Here is a 17,184-nt window from a genome sequence, read left to right as displayed (position 1 = left end):
TCTTCTGGTCTGTTCCTTCTTTTCCTATAAAGACTTGTTTTTACTTTATTCTTAAATATTTCAAATTTTATATATATATATATATATATATATTGTGGCGGGGCCGGGGGTAAGCCTAGCGCTGGCAACCCAGCTCCCGCCCCAGGCGTAAGGACCAAGCGCTCCCAGGAGGACTTCCGCTGGGAAACAGTGAAATAATTAATGGAGGCGGCGTTAGTGGTAAAGTTCAGCTTTTCTTTTATTTCCCTCAGTTTACAGCACTAGGGTTTCAGCAGTCCCTCTGAGTTGAGGAGACTCAAACAAAACATACTTTCATACAGTCCAGCCTGATGTCCAGGCAGAAAAGCCAAAAATAAAACCAAAAACGTTTTCTCCTGATTTTGCTTTTTCTGTTTGAAAAATCGTTATGAAGCTTTAGCACTGTCCCACCTGAAGCCCAATGCCCCCACTACCCCAAGCTCTCAGAGTAGGGCTAGGGAACTTTATCACCCAACCGTTTCAGACTGCTGTTAGTCCCCTCCCAAAGTTCCTGCTTCAGGGTTAAATTATATCGGGACTCTAAGTTCCGTGCAAGCTTTCTGAGGAGGTTAATTACAGGTTCTCACCTCCTTTCCTATCTTCACAGGCTTTCCTCTCGGGCTCTAAGTAATTCATGCATACTAGTTCACAGTTAGACTAAGGGAGAAAGAACGCTACTTCCCAAACATTCACTTTCATTCCCCTCCCCCATTTATACCTCGTTATCTGTGACTCTCCTGGAGATCCCATGCTGCAAGATTGCATTCCATGTCACTGCTCTCAGATAACGCCCTTTCTAATTCCATTAGGGAATCACCATTCTCTGAGCCCTGGTAAGAACTCCCTTCAGGGCCAGCTAACGAACAGCCCTGTCCTGGAAGTCTCGCTACTTCCCTGCACTGCTGTTGAGGAGTTAGAAGTTTGGTCACTCGGGAGGGTTGTAAGACCAGCTGTGCCTTAGCTAAGGTCTGGGACAGAGACCTCTTGGCAGGCTCTATCCTGCTTAGTGCAGCCTGGCTCTTCCCTGCAATCCTCCTTCCAGTCTTCTCCCCAGTATTCTCCACAGTGTTCGTAATCTCCTCAGCCCTCCCCCTATTGTTTCCACCTGGGCTCATTTTATGCTGCAAGCCTAATCTCACTCTCCCTCTGGGTTCGTCCTGCTTGCTAGCCACACACCCCTCATTAACCATGCCTGTGCTGGTTTTCTTTCTCAGAGGTTTTGTCAGAGCTTTGCCCAAGGAATCATAAAAGGAATTATAGTGCCCTAAACTAGACGTTATGGTTTCTGTCCTTGCCTCCCTGCCTTGCCCTGCCTGTTGGCTCTTAGTGCTAGGCACAGGGATACTAGACAGTTTCCTGGGCTTAGGAATAGGGACAGCCCTTTGCAAGGCAGGGTTTAAAACCGGGTTTAAACTGCTGACAGACACTTCCCTGTCACATACCCCCCCCCCCCTCAAAACACTATCAGTCCTTTTATCCTTGGGCAGGGGTTCAATCCCTTCCTCCATATGTGACTCTATGTCCATGTTCTGTTCTCCCCAGGTTTGAGCTTCATCCACCCCCGTGGAACCCCAACCCTGGTTTCCTCGCCCTGTTTCTTCTAAACTCTCTTCTTCCTGCAGCTCTGGAAGAGAAACCTTTTCACAAATTAATTGGGCTATTCTGTCTCCTTCTCTTACTTTATAATCCTCCTCCCCGAAATTGAAGAGGAGTATTTTCAGGGGCCCCCTATAGTCGGGATCCACCACCCCTGCTCCCACACATAGCCCATGCCTAAGGGCCAATCCGGATCAAGGTGCTATTCTCCCGTAGCAACCGGAGGGTAAAGATACCTGTAAGTCCGTACTTATGACCTCCCGACCTCCCCTGGGTACTATTCTCTCTTGGGCACTGCTTAAGTCAAACCCTGCGGCTTGGTTCGTTGCCTTATAGGGAGATCTCGCCCTATTCGACAGCCGCACAAACTTTAACTTTACTCCGCAGCTCTCCTTCTCAGCAAGTCCCAAATCTACCACTCTTTCCCTCTTGTCTTGGTCCCGGACCCCTCCTGACTGTTCTTTGGGCTCGGGTCTGGAATGACAGGGTTTACATTCTTGGTACCAGATCCTAATATCTTGTGGTAAGGAAGGCCAATAAAACTGAGCCTTTGCCCGGCTCAGGGTTTGGGCCTCCGAAAGGTGACTCGTTTTGGGGTCAAGATGGGCGACCCAAAACATCCTCCTTCTAAAGGAATGGGGCACTACCAGATGTTTATGTTGCCTCCCCGTTTCCTTATCCCAGGTCAAATAATATACCAGGCCTCCTTCTATTTGGAACTGTCTGTACCTCCCCCCTGGCTGCCTCACTTGCGCCCATATGTATCGTAAGGACCGATCAGTTCTTTGTTCATGTCTCAGGGTCGGGAACTTCTGCATCACCTCCCATGGTTGCCAGGGCCTCCAAGCCAGATCTCCCCCTGACCTTAATTCTTGGGAGTATGTGACTTTGTCAGCCCTCCTTTCTGTCCGGGTTTTCTTAATTTTCCGGGAGGGGGATTCTATAAGCGCATCCTCCCAAGGAAAGATTTCCCCTAGTTCTGCGTCCCGGGGCTCCCTTTTCCCCAGTAGTGACCACCCCTCCTTATGCCTGGACCAGGACATCTCTTCCCGCTCCCTCATGCATTCTTGGAAACCTGCCCATTCCCTCCCTAATATGAGATCATAGGGAGGTGTTGGCATGACTACTACCTCTAGGGGCTGTTTCCCTCCCCCATATTCTAACCATACTCTCCGGAGTTCATAGGGAATGGTCGTGCCATGCATGCATTGAATTTTAGACATGCCTCTAGATTTATCCACCTGACCTCCCTTTTTATTACGTATGGCCCTCCACAAGGCCCTGGAGACGCTTGACTGATTCGCCCCAGAGTCCAATAAAGCAGTTGCTGGGACTCCCCCTATCCTGACGGGCAGAAAGTATTCCCCCCCTTCCCTAGGACTTGAGTATTCTTTCTTACTGCCCAGGTGCAGCTTCCCTTTACACTGTGTGCTCCGGTGACCCATTTTCCCACAGGAGAAACAGCGAAAGGCTCGATCCCTGGAGGTGCTCTGATTATACCTACTCGGGGTGGTGTGACTAGACCCCCGTGTTCGTGAAGTTTCCTCCCAGAGTGTTCGTCTAGACCCTTGGATTCTAGAGGGGATCTGAGCCTCCAAGAAGGCTTCCGCAATGGCCACAGTCTGACCTAGGGTTGGAGCTCCCTGCCTGGCTAACCAGACTCGTAAAGAGCCTGGAACTGCCTCCATAAATTGTTCTCTCACCAGCTCTGCTATCACCGCTGGGAGACTTTGCAGGAAAGGGGTTAACCATCTCTCGCAGAGACGCTTAAGCCTCTGCGCTAGGGCCTTAGGTCGCTCTCCGGGTTCCATTTTTAAGGCCCGAAACTGCATCCGGTATTGCTCCGGAGTATGTCCCAGATATTCTAGCAGTACTTCCTTTAAACATTTATAGTCTGAGGCTTGCTCAGCATTTAAAGTTCTATAAGCCTCTAGTGCTCGTCCTGCTAAGCAGGGAATAAGTTTTATTGCCCACTGGTCCTGAGGCCAGTGAGATGCCCCAGCCACCCTTTCAAAAGCTAACAAAAAGTCCTCAATATCGTCCTCCGGTACTAGCTTATTCAGTCTAATAGGCTCCGCAAAGGAAGCTCCTACCGGGGCGCTGGTGGTTGGTTCAATCACTTGCCGCTGTGCCAGCTTATGCATAGCCTGCACTTGCTCCCCGAGCATATGTAATAGCTCGGCATGACGAGTTTGTTGGGCGGTCTGATCAGCTTTCCACAAGTCCATTTGTGTCCGTACCGACTCCCTCATCGCCTCTGCCAGCTGTCGCCGCTCGACCTCCCACGCTGCTGTAGGCTTGGCCGACTCCATCTGGAAGGCAAGGGAAACGAGAACACAAACCAAGTGTGGCTCTTAAACACCTTTCCCCTCTCCCTTCCCGGCAACAGGAAACCTTTGACTCAGAATCCCTCACCAGCACCCTAAGGTACCCTTACCTCAGGCACTGATGAGTCTGCGCCTTTGGGTTTTTTCCTCCCCAGGATTTGATCTCCTTTCCGCATACACTGCTCTCCGGTCGCCTTTCCCTCGAACGCTGCTGGGCTCACTCCGGTCCTCGTCCTCCGACCAGGATCTCCGACCTCGTAGCCTCGCTCTCCAGCAACCTCCGGGAGATTCCACCAAAACTCCAAAGAAATGAGACGTTAATAATCACTGTCCCAAAATCAAAAAAAAACTGTAATCCACAGGCAATTCCAACTTTGTTTCAGTCTCTTTGTACTTGAGCAGCACTCCAAACCTGCCCTCAAGCAGTATGCAATTTCTCAGTTCAAAAGTCAATTCTTCACACAAAATTTGAAAAACCAAAAAAAAAATTCACTGTTCCAACATATTCCTGTGAGTGTCGCTAGATCCCACTGCTGCCACCATATTCCGCTCTGTGGAGGGGCCGGGGGTAAGCCTAGCGCTGGCAACCCAGCTCCCGCCCCAGGCGTAAGGACCAAGCGCTCCCAGGAGGACTTCCGCTGGGAAACAGTGAAATAATTAATGGAGGCGGCGTTAGTGGTAAAGTTCAGCTTTTCTTTTATTTCCCTCAGTTTACAGCACTAGGGTTTCAGCAGTCCCTCTGAGTTGAGGAGACTCAAACAAAACATACTTTCATACAGTCCAGCCTGATGTCCAGGCAGAAAAGCCAAAAATAAAACCAAAAACGTTTTCTCCTGATTTTGCTTTTTCTGTATGAAAAATCGTTATGACGCTTTAGCACTGTCCCACCTGAAGCCCAATGCCCCCACTACCCCAAGCTCTCAGAGTAGGGCTAGGGAACTTTATCACCCAACCGTTTCAGACTGCTGTTAGTCCCCTCCCAAAGTTCCTGCTTCAGGGTTAAATTATATCGGGACTCTAAGTTCCGTGCAAGCTTTCTGAGGAGGTTAATTACAGGTTCTCACCTCCTTCCCTATCTTCACAGGCTTTCCTCTCGGGCTCTAAATAATTCATGCATACTAGTTCACAGTTAGACTAAGGGAGAAAGAACGCTACTTCCCAAACATTCACTTTCATTCCCCTCCCCCATTCATACCTCGTTATCTGTGACTCTCCTGGAGATCCCATGCTGCAAGATTGCATTCCATGTCACTGCTCTCAGATAACGCCCTTTCTAATTCCATTAGGGAATCACCATTCTCTGAGCCCTGGTAAGAACTCCCTTCAGGGCCAGCTAACGAACAGCCCTGTCCTGGAAGTCTCGCTACTTCCCTGCACTGCTGTTGAGGAGTTAGAAGTTTGGTCACTCGGGAGGGTTGTAAGACCAGCTGTGCCTTAGCTAAGGTCTGGGACAGAGACCTCTTGGCAGGCTCTATCCTGCTTAGTGCAGCCTGGCTCTTCCCTGCAATCCTCCTTCCAGTCTTCTCCCCAGTATTCTCCACAGTGTTCGTAATCTCCTCAGCCCTCCCCCTATTGTTTCCACCTGGGCTCATTTTATGCTGCAAACCTAATCTCACTCTCCCTCTGGGTTCATCCTGCTTGCTAGCCACACCCCCCTCATTAACCATGCCTGTGCTGGTTTTCTTTCTCAGAGGTTTTGTCAGAGCTTTGCCCAAGGAATCATAAAAGGAATTATAGTGCCCTAAACTAGACGTTATGGTTTCTGTCCTTGCCTCCCTGCCTTGCCCTGCCTGTTGGCTCTTAGTGCTAGGCACAGGGATACTAGACAGTTTCCTGGGCTTAGGAATAGGGACAGCCCTTTGCAAGGCAGGGTTTAAAACCGGGTTTAAACTGCTGACAGGCACTTCCCTGTCACAATATTTTCACATAAATATATATATATATATATACAGTTATGTGAAAAAATTAGGACACCCCATGAAATGTTCACATATAGATGTCAAATCTTTTTTTAATCTCTGAAAAGAAAGTGATGTAATTGCAGGTAAACAAGAAAAATTTTCCTTGATTTACTCATGAAACAAAAGATATCCACAAAAAATGTGTATTCTGAGGAATAAATAAGGACATCCTACACCCTAATAGCTAGTGTTACCCCCTTTGGCTGAAATAACTGCAGTGAGACGCTTCTTGTAGCCATCTACTAGTCTCTGACATCGGTCTGAGGAAAGTTTGGCCCACTCCTCAATGCAGAATTCTTTCTTTCTTTTTTTATGCTCCAACCGCCTCTTCCTGCACTAAAGTCGGGCCTCACCAATCAGGAGCAGGATAGAAAGGTATAGATAGAGTATTACTATACAGGTCCTGGACCTGTTGGGCCGCCGCGTGAGTGGACTGCTGGGCATGATGGACCTCTAGTCTGACCCAGCAGAGGCACTACTTATGTTCTTATGTATTGTTTATTCAAATCTTCAAGAGAATACAAGAAAAAGCACCAACAGATAAAAAACACAACAGTGCACAGATACAAGCTAAACAATAGCTAACAATCCAGAAACTCAGCAGCCAAATTCACATTTCCTCATAAGGCAAAATATCCCCTCCCCATCCCTCCCAAAAAGGACAAAAACAAAAATTATATAGTAATGAGGCATTTTCTTACCCAAAGAAATCTATAGAAATCCTAAGGCTCTAACGCCAAGATAAAAGTAGAAGGCACACAAAAAAAAGAATACAAATCCCCACAAAACTTATTACACAGTCAACAAGAACCCGCACGCCAAGTCAGATAGGGCTCCCAAGTTTTATAAAAAGAAACAAGATTCCCCACTTTGAGTGCAGTCTATTTTGATATCAAACGTATATAGTCCAGCTTATGTAAAACATGGTCAAGCAGGGCTACAGAAGCAATAGGCAAAGCCATAAACAAATACAAAAATTTAGTTAAAATCACCATTTTTTTACCACATTGACTTGCCCCACCCAGGAGATACACAAGCTCTCCCACCAATCCAAGTCCCCTATCACCTCCTTAAATTTGCTAGGAAAATTATATGCATAAAGGTCTTTAACAGTTCTAGTCAGGAAAACACCCAAATAGCAAATAAAATTAGTCGCTCACTGACAAGGGAAGAGTCGTTTCAAAGTACATACCACAGGATCCGTGAGGTTGATATTCAAAATTTCTGGCTTGCTAAAGTTAGTCCGAAAACCAGACACCAAGCCAAAATCTAGTAAAAGAGAAGACAAGCTAGCAAGAGAGCATTGTGGATCACTTAAAGTCAACAAAATATCATCTGCAAATAACGACTCGCTGCTCCACACCTCCTGAGTCTCCAATGCCCGTAATTCCAGAAGTAGATCGTATACGATGAGCCAAAGGCTCTATAGAGAGAACAAATAAAATAGGAGAAAGAGGACAACTTTGTCTGCTACCTCTATACAGTTCAAAAGGGGCTGTATATTGACCATTAATATATAAAGAGGCCAATGGATGGGCATAGAGTAACTGAATACAATGCAGAAAAGGCCCAGAAATTCCAAAATGGCACAATACCGCTATCATATAAGACCATTGAACCCTATCAAAGGCCCTCTCTGCATCTAGAGAAAGGAACAATGATGGAATATTATTGGTACAAGTTAGTTCAATCACATGCAAGGCTCTCCTAATGTTATCAAAAGTGGTTCTACCCGCTATAAATCCTGATTAATCAGGGGGCACAACAGCAGGCAACACTTTTTGTAGCCTGGCTGCCAAAATCTTTGCATAAATCTTATAATCAACTTCCAATAAGGAGATAGGACGGTAAGACCCTGATAATTTAGAGTCCCTACCTGGCTTAGGCAAAAGAATTACCGCAGCCTGCTGCCAAGATCTAGGAAGTTCAGACTGCTCCTTCATACTTATGAACACCCTAACCAAAAGGGGAGTGGAAAAGGGAGGATGCTAGACTCTTTCCATAAAAACTGATTCAGGCCACACCAGGAATGCTGTTGCATAAAAGTACAGATGTATTATAAAAATAAAAGGCAGAACATGGAAAAAAGAGAACAGATTACCAGCATTCAGAAGTGTCACAGATCAGATAAAGTTCCACACCCTGCAAGTATGCGGAAAAATACCCTATCTGTGTCATTCCTCATCTTAACATAAGTTGAAATATTATTAGCCATGCAATACAATCTATTAGAAAGTTTCTGATTGGTTATTAGCATTAACACAAGTAATCAGTTGCTAATCTGATTTATTAGCCTCATTAACAGAATTAATTAAGTGGTTACAACTGCTATATCCCTAATTGACGTAAAAACTATTAACATCTGTGTATGTCCTTAAAGCAATTTTCCACATACGTATGTCCAGAAACCACCAAAAAAAACACCTAAGATTATTTGCCTTTGACACCCTTCTGCTTGGGGCTTTTTTTTCAGAAGGTATCTATGCATAACCTCTGCCCAATTCCTCTCTGTCCTCTAGGTGCTATGGTTTTGCATACGTGTAGGTCAACTTGTCCTTTTGTGATTCCAAGAAAGCTGTTACTTCCAGTGGCTATCAGAAAGACAACCTTATCACTTGTTGTTTTGTGCATATAATGAATAGGCCTTATACCTGGCCTGCTGTCCATTGGTTCACCTCTGGTCAGAGAATATAGGAAAACCAGGAACCATTGCTACAGGCCTTATACCTGCATCCCTATCTCTGTCTTCCAGCTAAGCACCGGTATTATAATTTTCTTTCCACGTAGCAAACAATGGTCTGTGCTGTGTGGTAAGATCTGTATGCTGTATCTTTACTTATCTTGATCAGCAGAGGTTGGAGGAAATTGGTACATGAGGTACAGAAACAGTATCTTTTTCCAGAGTTCTTGTAAAGATGAAGCTATGCAGAAATCAAGCTTGGCCTGTTTTTAAGGTCCTGTTACTAAAGTCCTGTAGTCATATCCTGAGAGTCCCCAGGAAACCGGAATTCTCCTTCAGGAGCCAGCCTTGACCCAAATTTTTTATAAAACAAACCAGTATACCCATCCATCCCAGGAGCTTTGTTATAAGGTAAATCCTTAATTGCCCACTCAACCTCCTGTAAAGTGTTAGGCTGTGATAAAAGCTCATTTTCCGATGGAGAGAAAACAGGAAGTTGCAAATCAGTCAAAAAAGTAGAAATCATATCCTCAGAGGGGGAAGACTCAGGAGTATAGAGCCGCTGATAATATTCTAAAAACTCCTGTTAGATAAAAAGAAAGGAGCCTGTATGCAAAATCCCTGCAGAATCTACTAGGGCAGGAACAAAATTCTGCTCCCACCGTTTACGCAATTTATGGGCCAACAGCCTACTGCTACAATTATCAAATTTGAAATGCTCCTGACAGGCCCTAGTAAGTTGATCAGCAAGCTCTAGCTCCTTCAACTGAAGTCCAACAGACTGGAGCTGTAGTCTCAAATCCACTGGGTGCCCAGAGGCCTTATAAGACCTATCAAGCTCAACCAAATGAGTACGCAATTGGTGCTCCTTCTCTCATCTATCTCGAAACACATGGGCCTGCAAAGCGATCAAATGCCCTCGCATCACCACCTTCAATGTCTCCCACAAAACAAAAGGAGAAGTCTCAGGCAGATCATTATGTTGCAAAAATTCACAGAGATGAGACTCCAGTTGAACCAAATGAGTGGGCTCCCAGAAGAGAATTGTTAAGACGCCATTGCTTAGGATCACGTGCCCTCGGCCCACACGAAAGAACCAAAAGCAGGGAACCATGATCAGACCAAGTGTTAACATGGATAGAAACCTCCACATCTTGCCCCAACACTTCCAGTCCACCTAGCCAAAGATCAATTCTAGAGGAGGTATGATACTTAGGAGAATGAAAAGTAAAATCCATGTCCAATGTAATACACGCCAGAAATCTACCAAACCCGCATTTGACCCCTATCACCCTACCCATAAGCTACCATTGGAACTGAATTATCCAGAGAGGGGTCTATAGTGAGATTAAAGTCACCGCTCCCCCTACTAGTAATGTTCCAGACACAAGCTTCACAAGAACTTAAGACAAATGTTAAAAAAAAAATCCCCTTGTACTGAATTAAGAGCATAGATATTCAGCAGAGTATATGTTTGTTGGTACAATTGCAGTTGAACCAAAAGATAACGACCCTCCCTATCTACCACCTTATGATGGTTCTGCCAGGGCAGATGTTTAGACAGCAAAATGCCTACTCCCTTAGTCTTTGTATAGATCTTATTGGAGGCCAACAACGCCGGTAAATAGTGCCTATGAAAAAGAACCCATTCATGTCAGAAAAGTCAGTGGGTTTCGTGTACAAAAAGTACATCAGCTTTCAACCCATCTGCCTCCCTTAATCAAGTTTTCAAGTTTATTAAAATTTTGATAAAATGCAAATCAAGACTTCTAAGCATTTTACAATTTGTATTAAAAAGAGGGAGACAATAAACAAATAAATACCCACTAAACAATACTTGACAAACATAAAACAATAGGAAAGTAGGGAGAACTACAAATTAAAAATAAAGAATACATGAAAGGTAAACCACAATAGGGAAATAACAGCTGTCGTTTCATAGATACATTCAGACCCTGTGCATTAATAGACAATAATCGGAGATCTCCCATAACTCCCAAAATGAAATAGAAGAGTTACAAACAAAGAGCCCTGAGAAAGCAAACCCATAGATGAAAGCATTACAGGCATTACAAAATTCTAGATAAAATTGCTCTGATAAAATCAAGAAAACTGAACGTAACATAAGAACATAAGCAATGCCTCCGCTGGGTCAGACCTGAGGTCCATCGTGCCCAGCAGTCCGCTCATGCTGCGTCCCAACAGGTCCAGGACCTGTGCAGTAATCCTCTTTCTATACCCCTTATCCCCTTTTCCAGCAGGAAATTATCCAATCCTTTCTTTAACCCCAGTACCGTACTCTGTCCTATTACATCGTCTGGAAGTGCATTCCAGGTGTCCACCACACGTTGGGCAAAGAACTTCCTAGCATTCGTTCTGAATCTGTCCCCTTTCAACTTTTCTGAGTGCCCTGTTCTTTTATTTTGCGAGAGTTTGAAGAATCTGTCCCTCTCCACTCTCTCTATGCCCTTCATGATCTTGTAAGTCTCTATCATATCCCCTCTGAGTCTCCTCTTCTCCAGGGAAAAGAGACCCAGCTTCTCCAATGAAATGTCAAAATAACCATGGTTCACAGAACAGCTAAATGCCATGAGGGAAGAAGTATGAAGAATGGAAAGGACCTGGAGAAAAGAGCAAAGACTAGAATATTATGTTAACTAAAAGAAATAAATCAATTCAAACTAGCAATAGCCAAAGCAAAATAAATCATACTATGACAATCTAGAAACTCTTCCAAATGCCTCTTTAGCATCTACAACTCACTGATCTCCACCAAATATATAATAGGAGATCCAGCCTCACCAGATGCAGATGACCTGGCATCAAGAGAAAAATCTGGATCGTGAGGGCAACATTCACACATGAACCAGAAGATATGGTGGACCTATACCCCATCAAACATAATGAGAATGAAGGAATACCTGTTGACAGATGCTGGTCAAGTTTCTCCTCAGTCAACACACAAGAGATCAGGAGCTGGATGAAGAGAATACCCAACAAGCACTGTTACCTAGATAGATGCCTAGCTAGCCTGCTAACTCATGCCTCCCCTAACTTCCTGCTATTGTTTACAAACCTAGTAAATGCATGCTTAGAAAATGGACTCTATCCCAAAACAATATCGGCTATAGCATTAACACCCATACCTAAAGCCACAAACCTTGACCTGACCAAAGTAGAAAATTCCAGACTGGTAGCTGGCATTCCATAGCCTGCCAAACTACTAGAATTCTGTGCTAGCATGTAATTAGCTAAATTCATAGATCAAACAGATGAATTCCACAAATGACAACATGGTTTCAGACCAAGGCACGGCACCGAATCCCTATTATCAGAACTAACATCTAAAGCAGAGATTTGCCTGCACTGCCTTCTTGGAATACAAATCTCTCTCTCATGCATATTCATTGTGGATATCCTGAAAACCTGGCTTGCCAATAGATCTCGAGGACCGGACTTGGGCAGCCCTGATCTAAAGTAAGAAATCAATTAAGCAATGGCAAGCAATCTATATTACTATAATTTAACATCTTGGCAGCTTTCAAAGCAGAGGATCACTCACTCCTACTTCTCAAATTAAATGAACTGGGGTTACAGGGAGTGGTCTTACAATGGTTATCACAATTCTTAAAAAATAGAACATATGAAATATGGAAAGACAAAAAATCTCAGCAATGGATGGCCAAATGCAAGGTCCCACAAGGATCTCCACTATCACCTGCACTATTTAATATCTACCTGAGAGCTCTGGGAAACAATCTACCTTCAACCAAAGATCACATCCTCTCTTATGCAGATGATATATTTATTCTCTGTATAGCAGAAGAATCCTTTAATAATATACTAGCTCCCTCTTCTACGAAACTGTGCTAGCAGTTTCTAGTGTGGGGAGCCGTGCTGAATGACCTGCGCTGCTCCCAACCCTCATTGGAACTCTAGTGCAATTTCATAGAAGAGGGAGTAAATCACCTGAAAAAACAATAGACGAACTAAGTGCATGGACGATGGGAAACTTCCTCAAACTAAATAAATCAAATACAAGAATCTTATGGTTCGGAAATATAACTCTCTGCCTAGCACAGGACCAGTACTGTCCAGAGGAGAGAGGCTAAAAATAGGAAATTCCTTCAAAGACTCAAATTTAACCTTCGACACACATATCACCTCTCTAGTGACAAAATTATTCTTTAAGATGAGGCAACTGAGGACAATAAGACCATCCTAACCCAGACCAGTTTTAGGACAGTAGCACAATCAGTCCTAATACCACACTTGGACTATTGCAACTCGTTGTACTTTGGTATTAGAGAGAAAGAACTCAAGAGACAACTACTACAAAACACTGCTGCCAGACTAATTCTAAAAAAATGAATTGGTATGAGAGGGCAAGTCTACTACTAGAACAACTGCATTGGCTGTCCATAAAAAACGAATTCAATTTAAGATTACTTTCTGCACCATGCAGGCTATCTGTGGGAAAAACTCCGATGGACTAACTTTTTATATCAATGTCCCACACTTCTTCTTCAATTCACGAATAATGTAGCGCTACAAAATACTCATCCCATCACCTAAACAAGTTCGGTGGAAGAAGATGTTTGAGGCTACCTTTGAATACCAAGGACCTCATATCTGGAACACGCTGCCAACATATCTAAGACAATCCACCACTTACCTCAACTTCCGGAAGAAACTTAAGATATACCTTTTTTCTCTTTAACCAACCTTCTATCCGCCCTTTAGCTAACCTTCTATCCTCAATCTCTTCTCTCAAGATTAATATGTATTGTCAAGAACATGATCTAATTCTTATTGTAAACCGCAGAGATTCCTTACAGAGAACTTTGGTATATAAGACCCTGTATTGTATTAAGGACTATAGCAGACTCTATCTACCTCCCGGCATCATTCATCAAACTGTATTAGCTCACCTCGTTTCATTTTAACCCGTTCCCTCTCCCTCCATCAAACGCTAATGTAATGTACTTCCTGCAACATCTCTGAACTATATCAAATTAACTCATAATGCTACAAGGTATGACAATCTCAACCTCATAGAACCTCAAAGAATCCATAATATATCCCTATTGCATTCTTGCACTGTACTAAACTATCTCCATAAATTACACTGTAAATCTCCTTGAACCTTTTTAGGCTTAGCTCGACTCATAAATCTCAGATTAGATTAGATTGTCCTAAATGTCAGCAGGCTCCTGCAGCATTGAGCCACATGTTGTGGTAATGCCCAGGGGTCTTTTCTTTCTGGGAAGCAATATTCTCTTCACATATGCCAGCAGGCTCCTGCAGCCAAGTCACATGTTTTGGTAATGCCCAGTGTTTTGTTTTTTTCTGGGAAGTGAACTTCTCTTCACATATGTGGTCGACCAAACTAAAAGTATCACCAAGTCTTTTAATTGAAGAGATCGCAGTCTCCTTTTCTATCCCCCAAAAAGTCAATGGGTTTGTGAAGCGAGCCACATTAATGGCGAAGAAGACGCATGTATGGGTTGAGTATGAGCAATTACACCAATCAGAGAACTACCCACCTGTAGACTGCATGCTATTTAAGATATTTGCATAGTTTCACAATAGCATGTAGCTGAATTTTTGGCATTTGTGCTAATTTTCAGGTCATTTAGACACATACTTGGTACCAGTATGTTGCTGCCCACTTTATAGACGTACCCCCATAATGGCTTTGATTTTTGCAGTGAATGTTAACTATGTAGCTTTAATGAGGATAATATGCAGTCCAAAGCACCAAGTGGCTTGTAAGACACTCACATTTGTGGGCTGAACTAACTCAGGATATTCAGTGCCAAGGAATGCCCAGCTCCCGGCATTGAATTTCAAGTATGTGCGTTGATACGGAAGTCAATTGGACACCAGCTAAAGGTAGGATAGCATTTTTGGTGAAAATTGCCTCTACTCAGCTAAATTGTGACTCTGCTCAAACTCTATCCCCAGACTGTCCCTGAGCTAGCTAGTCAGGGAGTGGACAGTTAGTGGAGAAATAGGCAGCCAGCCATCTTATCAGGATTTATCTGGGCAGGAACCTCTTCTGCCCGATTAAACCTCTTTGAATATTGGGCCAGATTCTGTATAGGGTGCCCTATATTAGGCGCTGCTAGGTGCTCTAATGGAGCATGCCTAGCGATGCCTAACTTTGGAATCCACACTTAACTTATTTTTTAATTGGCTTCATTGGGATGTTAATTGACCACGCCAGTTTTCAGCCAATCAAAAAAATAAAATTTTAAATGGCCGATGCCAGGGCAGGATTAATTCATCGAGAGCCCCTAGGCACACAAGTACACTGGGCCCCCTGCCTCGCCCCACCCCACCATGCGCCCAGGCGGAAACAGGAAGCTGTGTCAGAGGGAAGCTTTGGGCAAGCAGCATGGCTTGCACAATTACAGTTCCCATTGCCTTTCTTACCCACCTTGCTTGCTTGTCTTACTTTCCGTCGAGGGGGGGGGGGGTGCGTTGCCAATCGGGGTGGGACCCACGTTGCTGATTGGGGAGGCCCGCATTGCCAATCGATGTTGGAGGGGCTCATCGCTGTTTGGAAAAAACAATGTTGATGCCCTCCTTCATCGGGCCCCCCCTGACCATTTCGGGCCCTAGGCATGTGCCTACTTGGCCTATTGGTTAATCCTGCCCTGGCTGACGCCTAAGTGGAGGAGCCCTCCAATGCCTACCTGAAAAGTAGATGTGGTTAGGGGCAGAGCATAGGCTTGGCTGACTTAGGCATCACTGGCCTAATATACCAGAACCTACCTCCAGGATGCCTAGCAACATCTAACCATGCCTAGGTGCCGCTAGGTGGGATTGACAAACGCACCAAGCAGTTGACATTTATAGAATCCAGCCCAATGTGTTTATTTCATGCTTAGGTCCTACTAGTCTTTCCTGTGGAGGTGCTCTGCATTGTGTCATCTTTTAATACAATTTATCTTTTTATGTAGCCAAATAAGTGGCAGACCAACTCCAGTATTGGTTAGGTTTGCAACTTATTGTTCCAGGGAAGAGTTAAAATGGTTTTCATCTGTTTCTACAGAAGGTTCCTTCAGCCTGAGGAAAAAGAGACTATTTTCACCATGAATCACTTTCCACTGTGGTACCGCCAAGCCGCTGAACACCCTGCTGGGAGCTTTGTGTACTCCATCCCTTTGGAAGAAAATCCAGGTACCATGCTCTCCCAGGAGACAGTGAAATGAGTGAGAAGGATGGGGATTTTTTTTATACTATGTTCTTATTCGACATTTCAGTTTTTTCTGTTACAAAACCAAAATAATAATCACTGAGGCTAATGAGAGGAAAAGGCAGAGATGCACTTAATGCAAGAGAGACAGGACTTGTGGACAGCACAGAGAGGTTCTCTGAGTGCTGTTCTGGGATCTGGGTTATAAAAACTGTAAGACATATAGTACAGTACTGCTGGGTGTAAAATAAATTAGGCATCTCACATGCTCATCTAGCCAGGAAGGTAGAGAAGACAGTAAGTTCTGTTTTGGAGAAGACATGATATTTTAGCATTGTGGCTGGCAGTCTTGGCAATGTGGATAGGATTTTTTTTTCTGTCATTTACTGTTAATACAAGGTGAATTTTCACTAGGAAGCTTTATCTTTAGTTTCTCCAATTTTGGTCACTGGCATATCAAAGTACAGGCCATAAACCCCCTTACCTCTCTGTTCACCGGTTGAGGTCTGAGTGACACCTTTAGGAGTGGTGTTCCTCCTATTGACAGCATGCATTCTACTCCTTATCCTCCCAGAGTCCCCAGTACAACAATTAAAATACAATAGAGCTCTGCTAGATATGGTGTAAGCTTGAGCCTACCTGCCTTAGATATGGGTGGATTGAGGAGAGGGAGGGAAAGTCCTGTAAGCTCAGGTGAAGACCCCCGAGAATTTCCCTGTCACAGCAGTAGCAGGACAAATCAAGGCCAGTACAGCTAAGACCTAAAATGGTTGCTGAAAAAGCAAATAGGCTCTCTGACTAGAAATTGTCAACTCTGAGAGCAGCTGTGAACTGTGAAAAACACTTCTGCTTTTTCCTAGAAACAAAAGGCGTAGTTATAGAGAAAAATAATTCTGATGAAAAACATAAGCAACATGATAACTTTCACCAGAGGAAAGACGAACCACGGACATAAGTATACAAGAAGGCTAACCACAGAGCTGAAAAACCGTTAGGCCCAGGTGCTCAAAAGAGGAACTTGGTATATTAACAGGACATTAAAAGGGGAAGTAAGGGAGGAGCAAATGGAAAGAGGCGTGACACAGAATCACTCAATAATTAACCAATCCATAGCTTAATATATGAAATAATGAATATGATTAACCAATGAAAGTGTGAAATGTAACATGCACAAAAGTGGGCCAGAGCTGCCAGAATCATATAAAAGAAAGCTCCCTGAACCATGGTTTCAGAACTCATCGGAGGTTCTCCATCAGACTGGCCAGTCTGGTGTATGTTCTATCACTCTGTATGCTGTGTGATTTGTTCCTGTAAGCTATTACTATTTGATTATTAAACCTTATATTATTTGTATCAGCATAAAGAGAGTTGAGTGGTCTATCTGTGAAGGCCTAGGGC

At 44.1% G+C, this 17,184-nt stretch overlaps 1 protein-coding gene across 7 annotated transcripts in view; it reads left to right on the top strand.

Annotated features, from left to right (window-relative positions):
• CACNA2D4 (calcium voltage-gated channel auxiliary subunit alpha2delta 4) overlaps positions 1–17,184 on the top strand; it is a 577,533-nt gene that overhangs the window by 276,032 nt on the left and 284,317 nt on the right. For all 7 annotated transcript variants that reach the window (XM_033951433.1, XM_033951432.1, XM_033951431.1 and 4 more), the window contains one exon: positions 15,643–15,770. In XM_033951433.1, the coding sequence (XP_033807324.1) occupies positions 15,643–15,770 (128 nt within the window). The remainder of the gene's footprint in view (positions 1–15,642; positions 15,771–17,184) is intronic.

The sequence above is a fragment of the Geotrypetes seraphini genome, chromosome 7 (assembly GCF_902459505.1).
Source record: "Geotrypetes seraphini chromosome 7, aGeoSer1.1, whole genome shotgun sequence".
Classification (NCBI taxonomy): Eukaryota; Metazoa; Chordata; class Amphibia; order Gymnophiona; family Dermophiidae; genus Geotrypetes; species Geotrypetes seraphini.
Note: the sequence above shows the minus strand (reverse complement) of the source record. Positions and strands in the feature narration are given on the sequence as shown.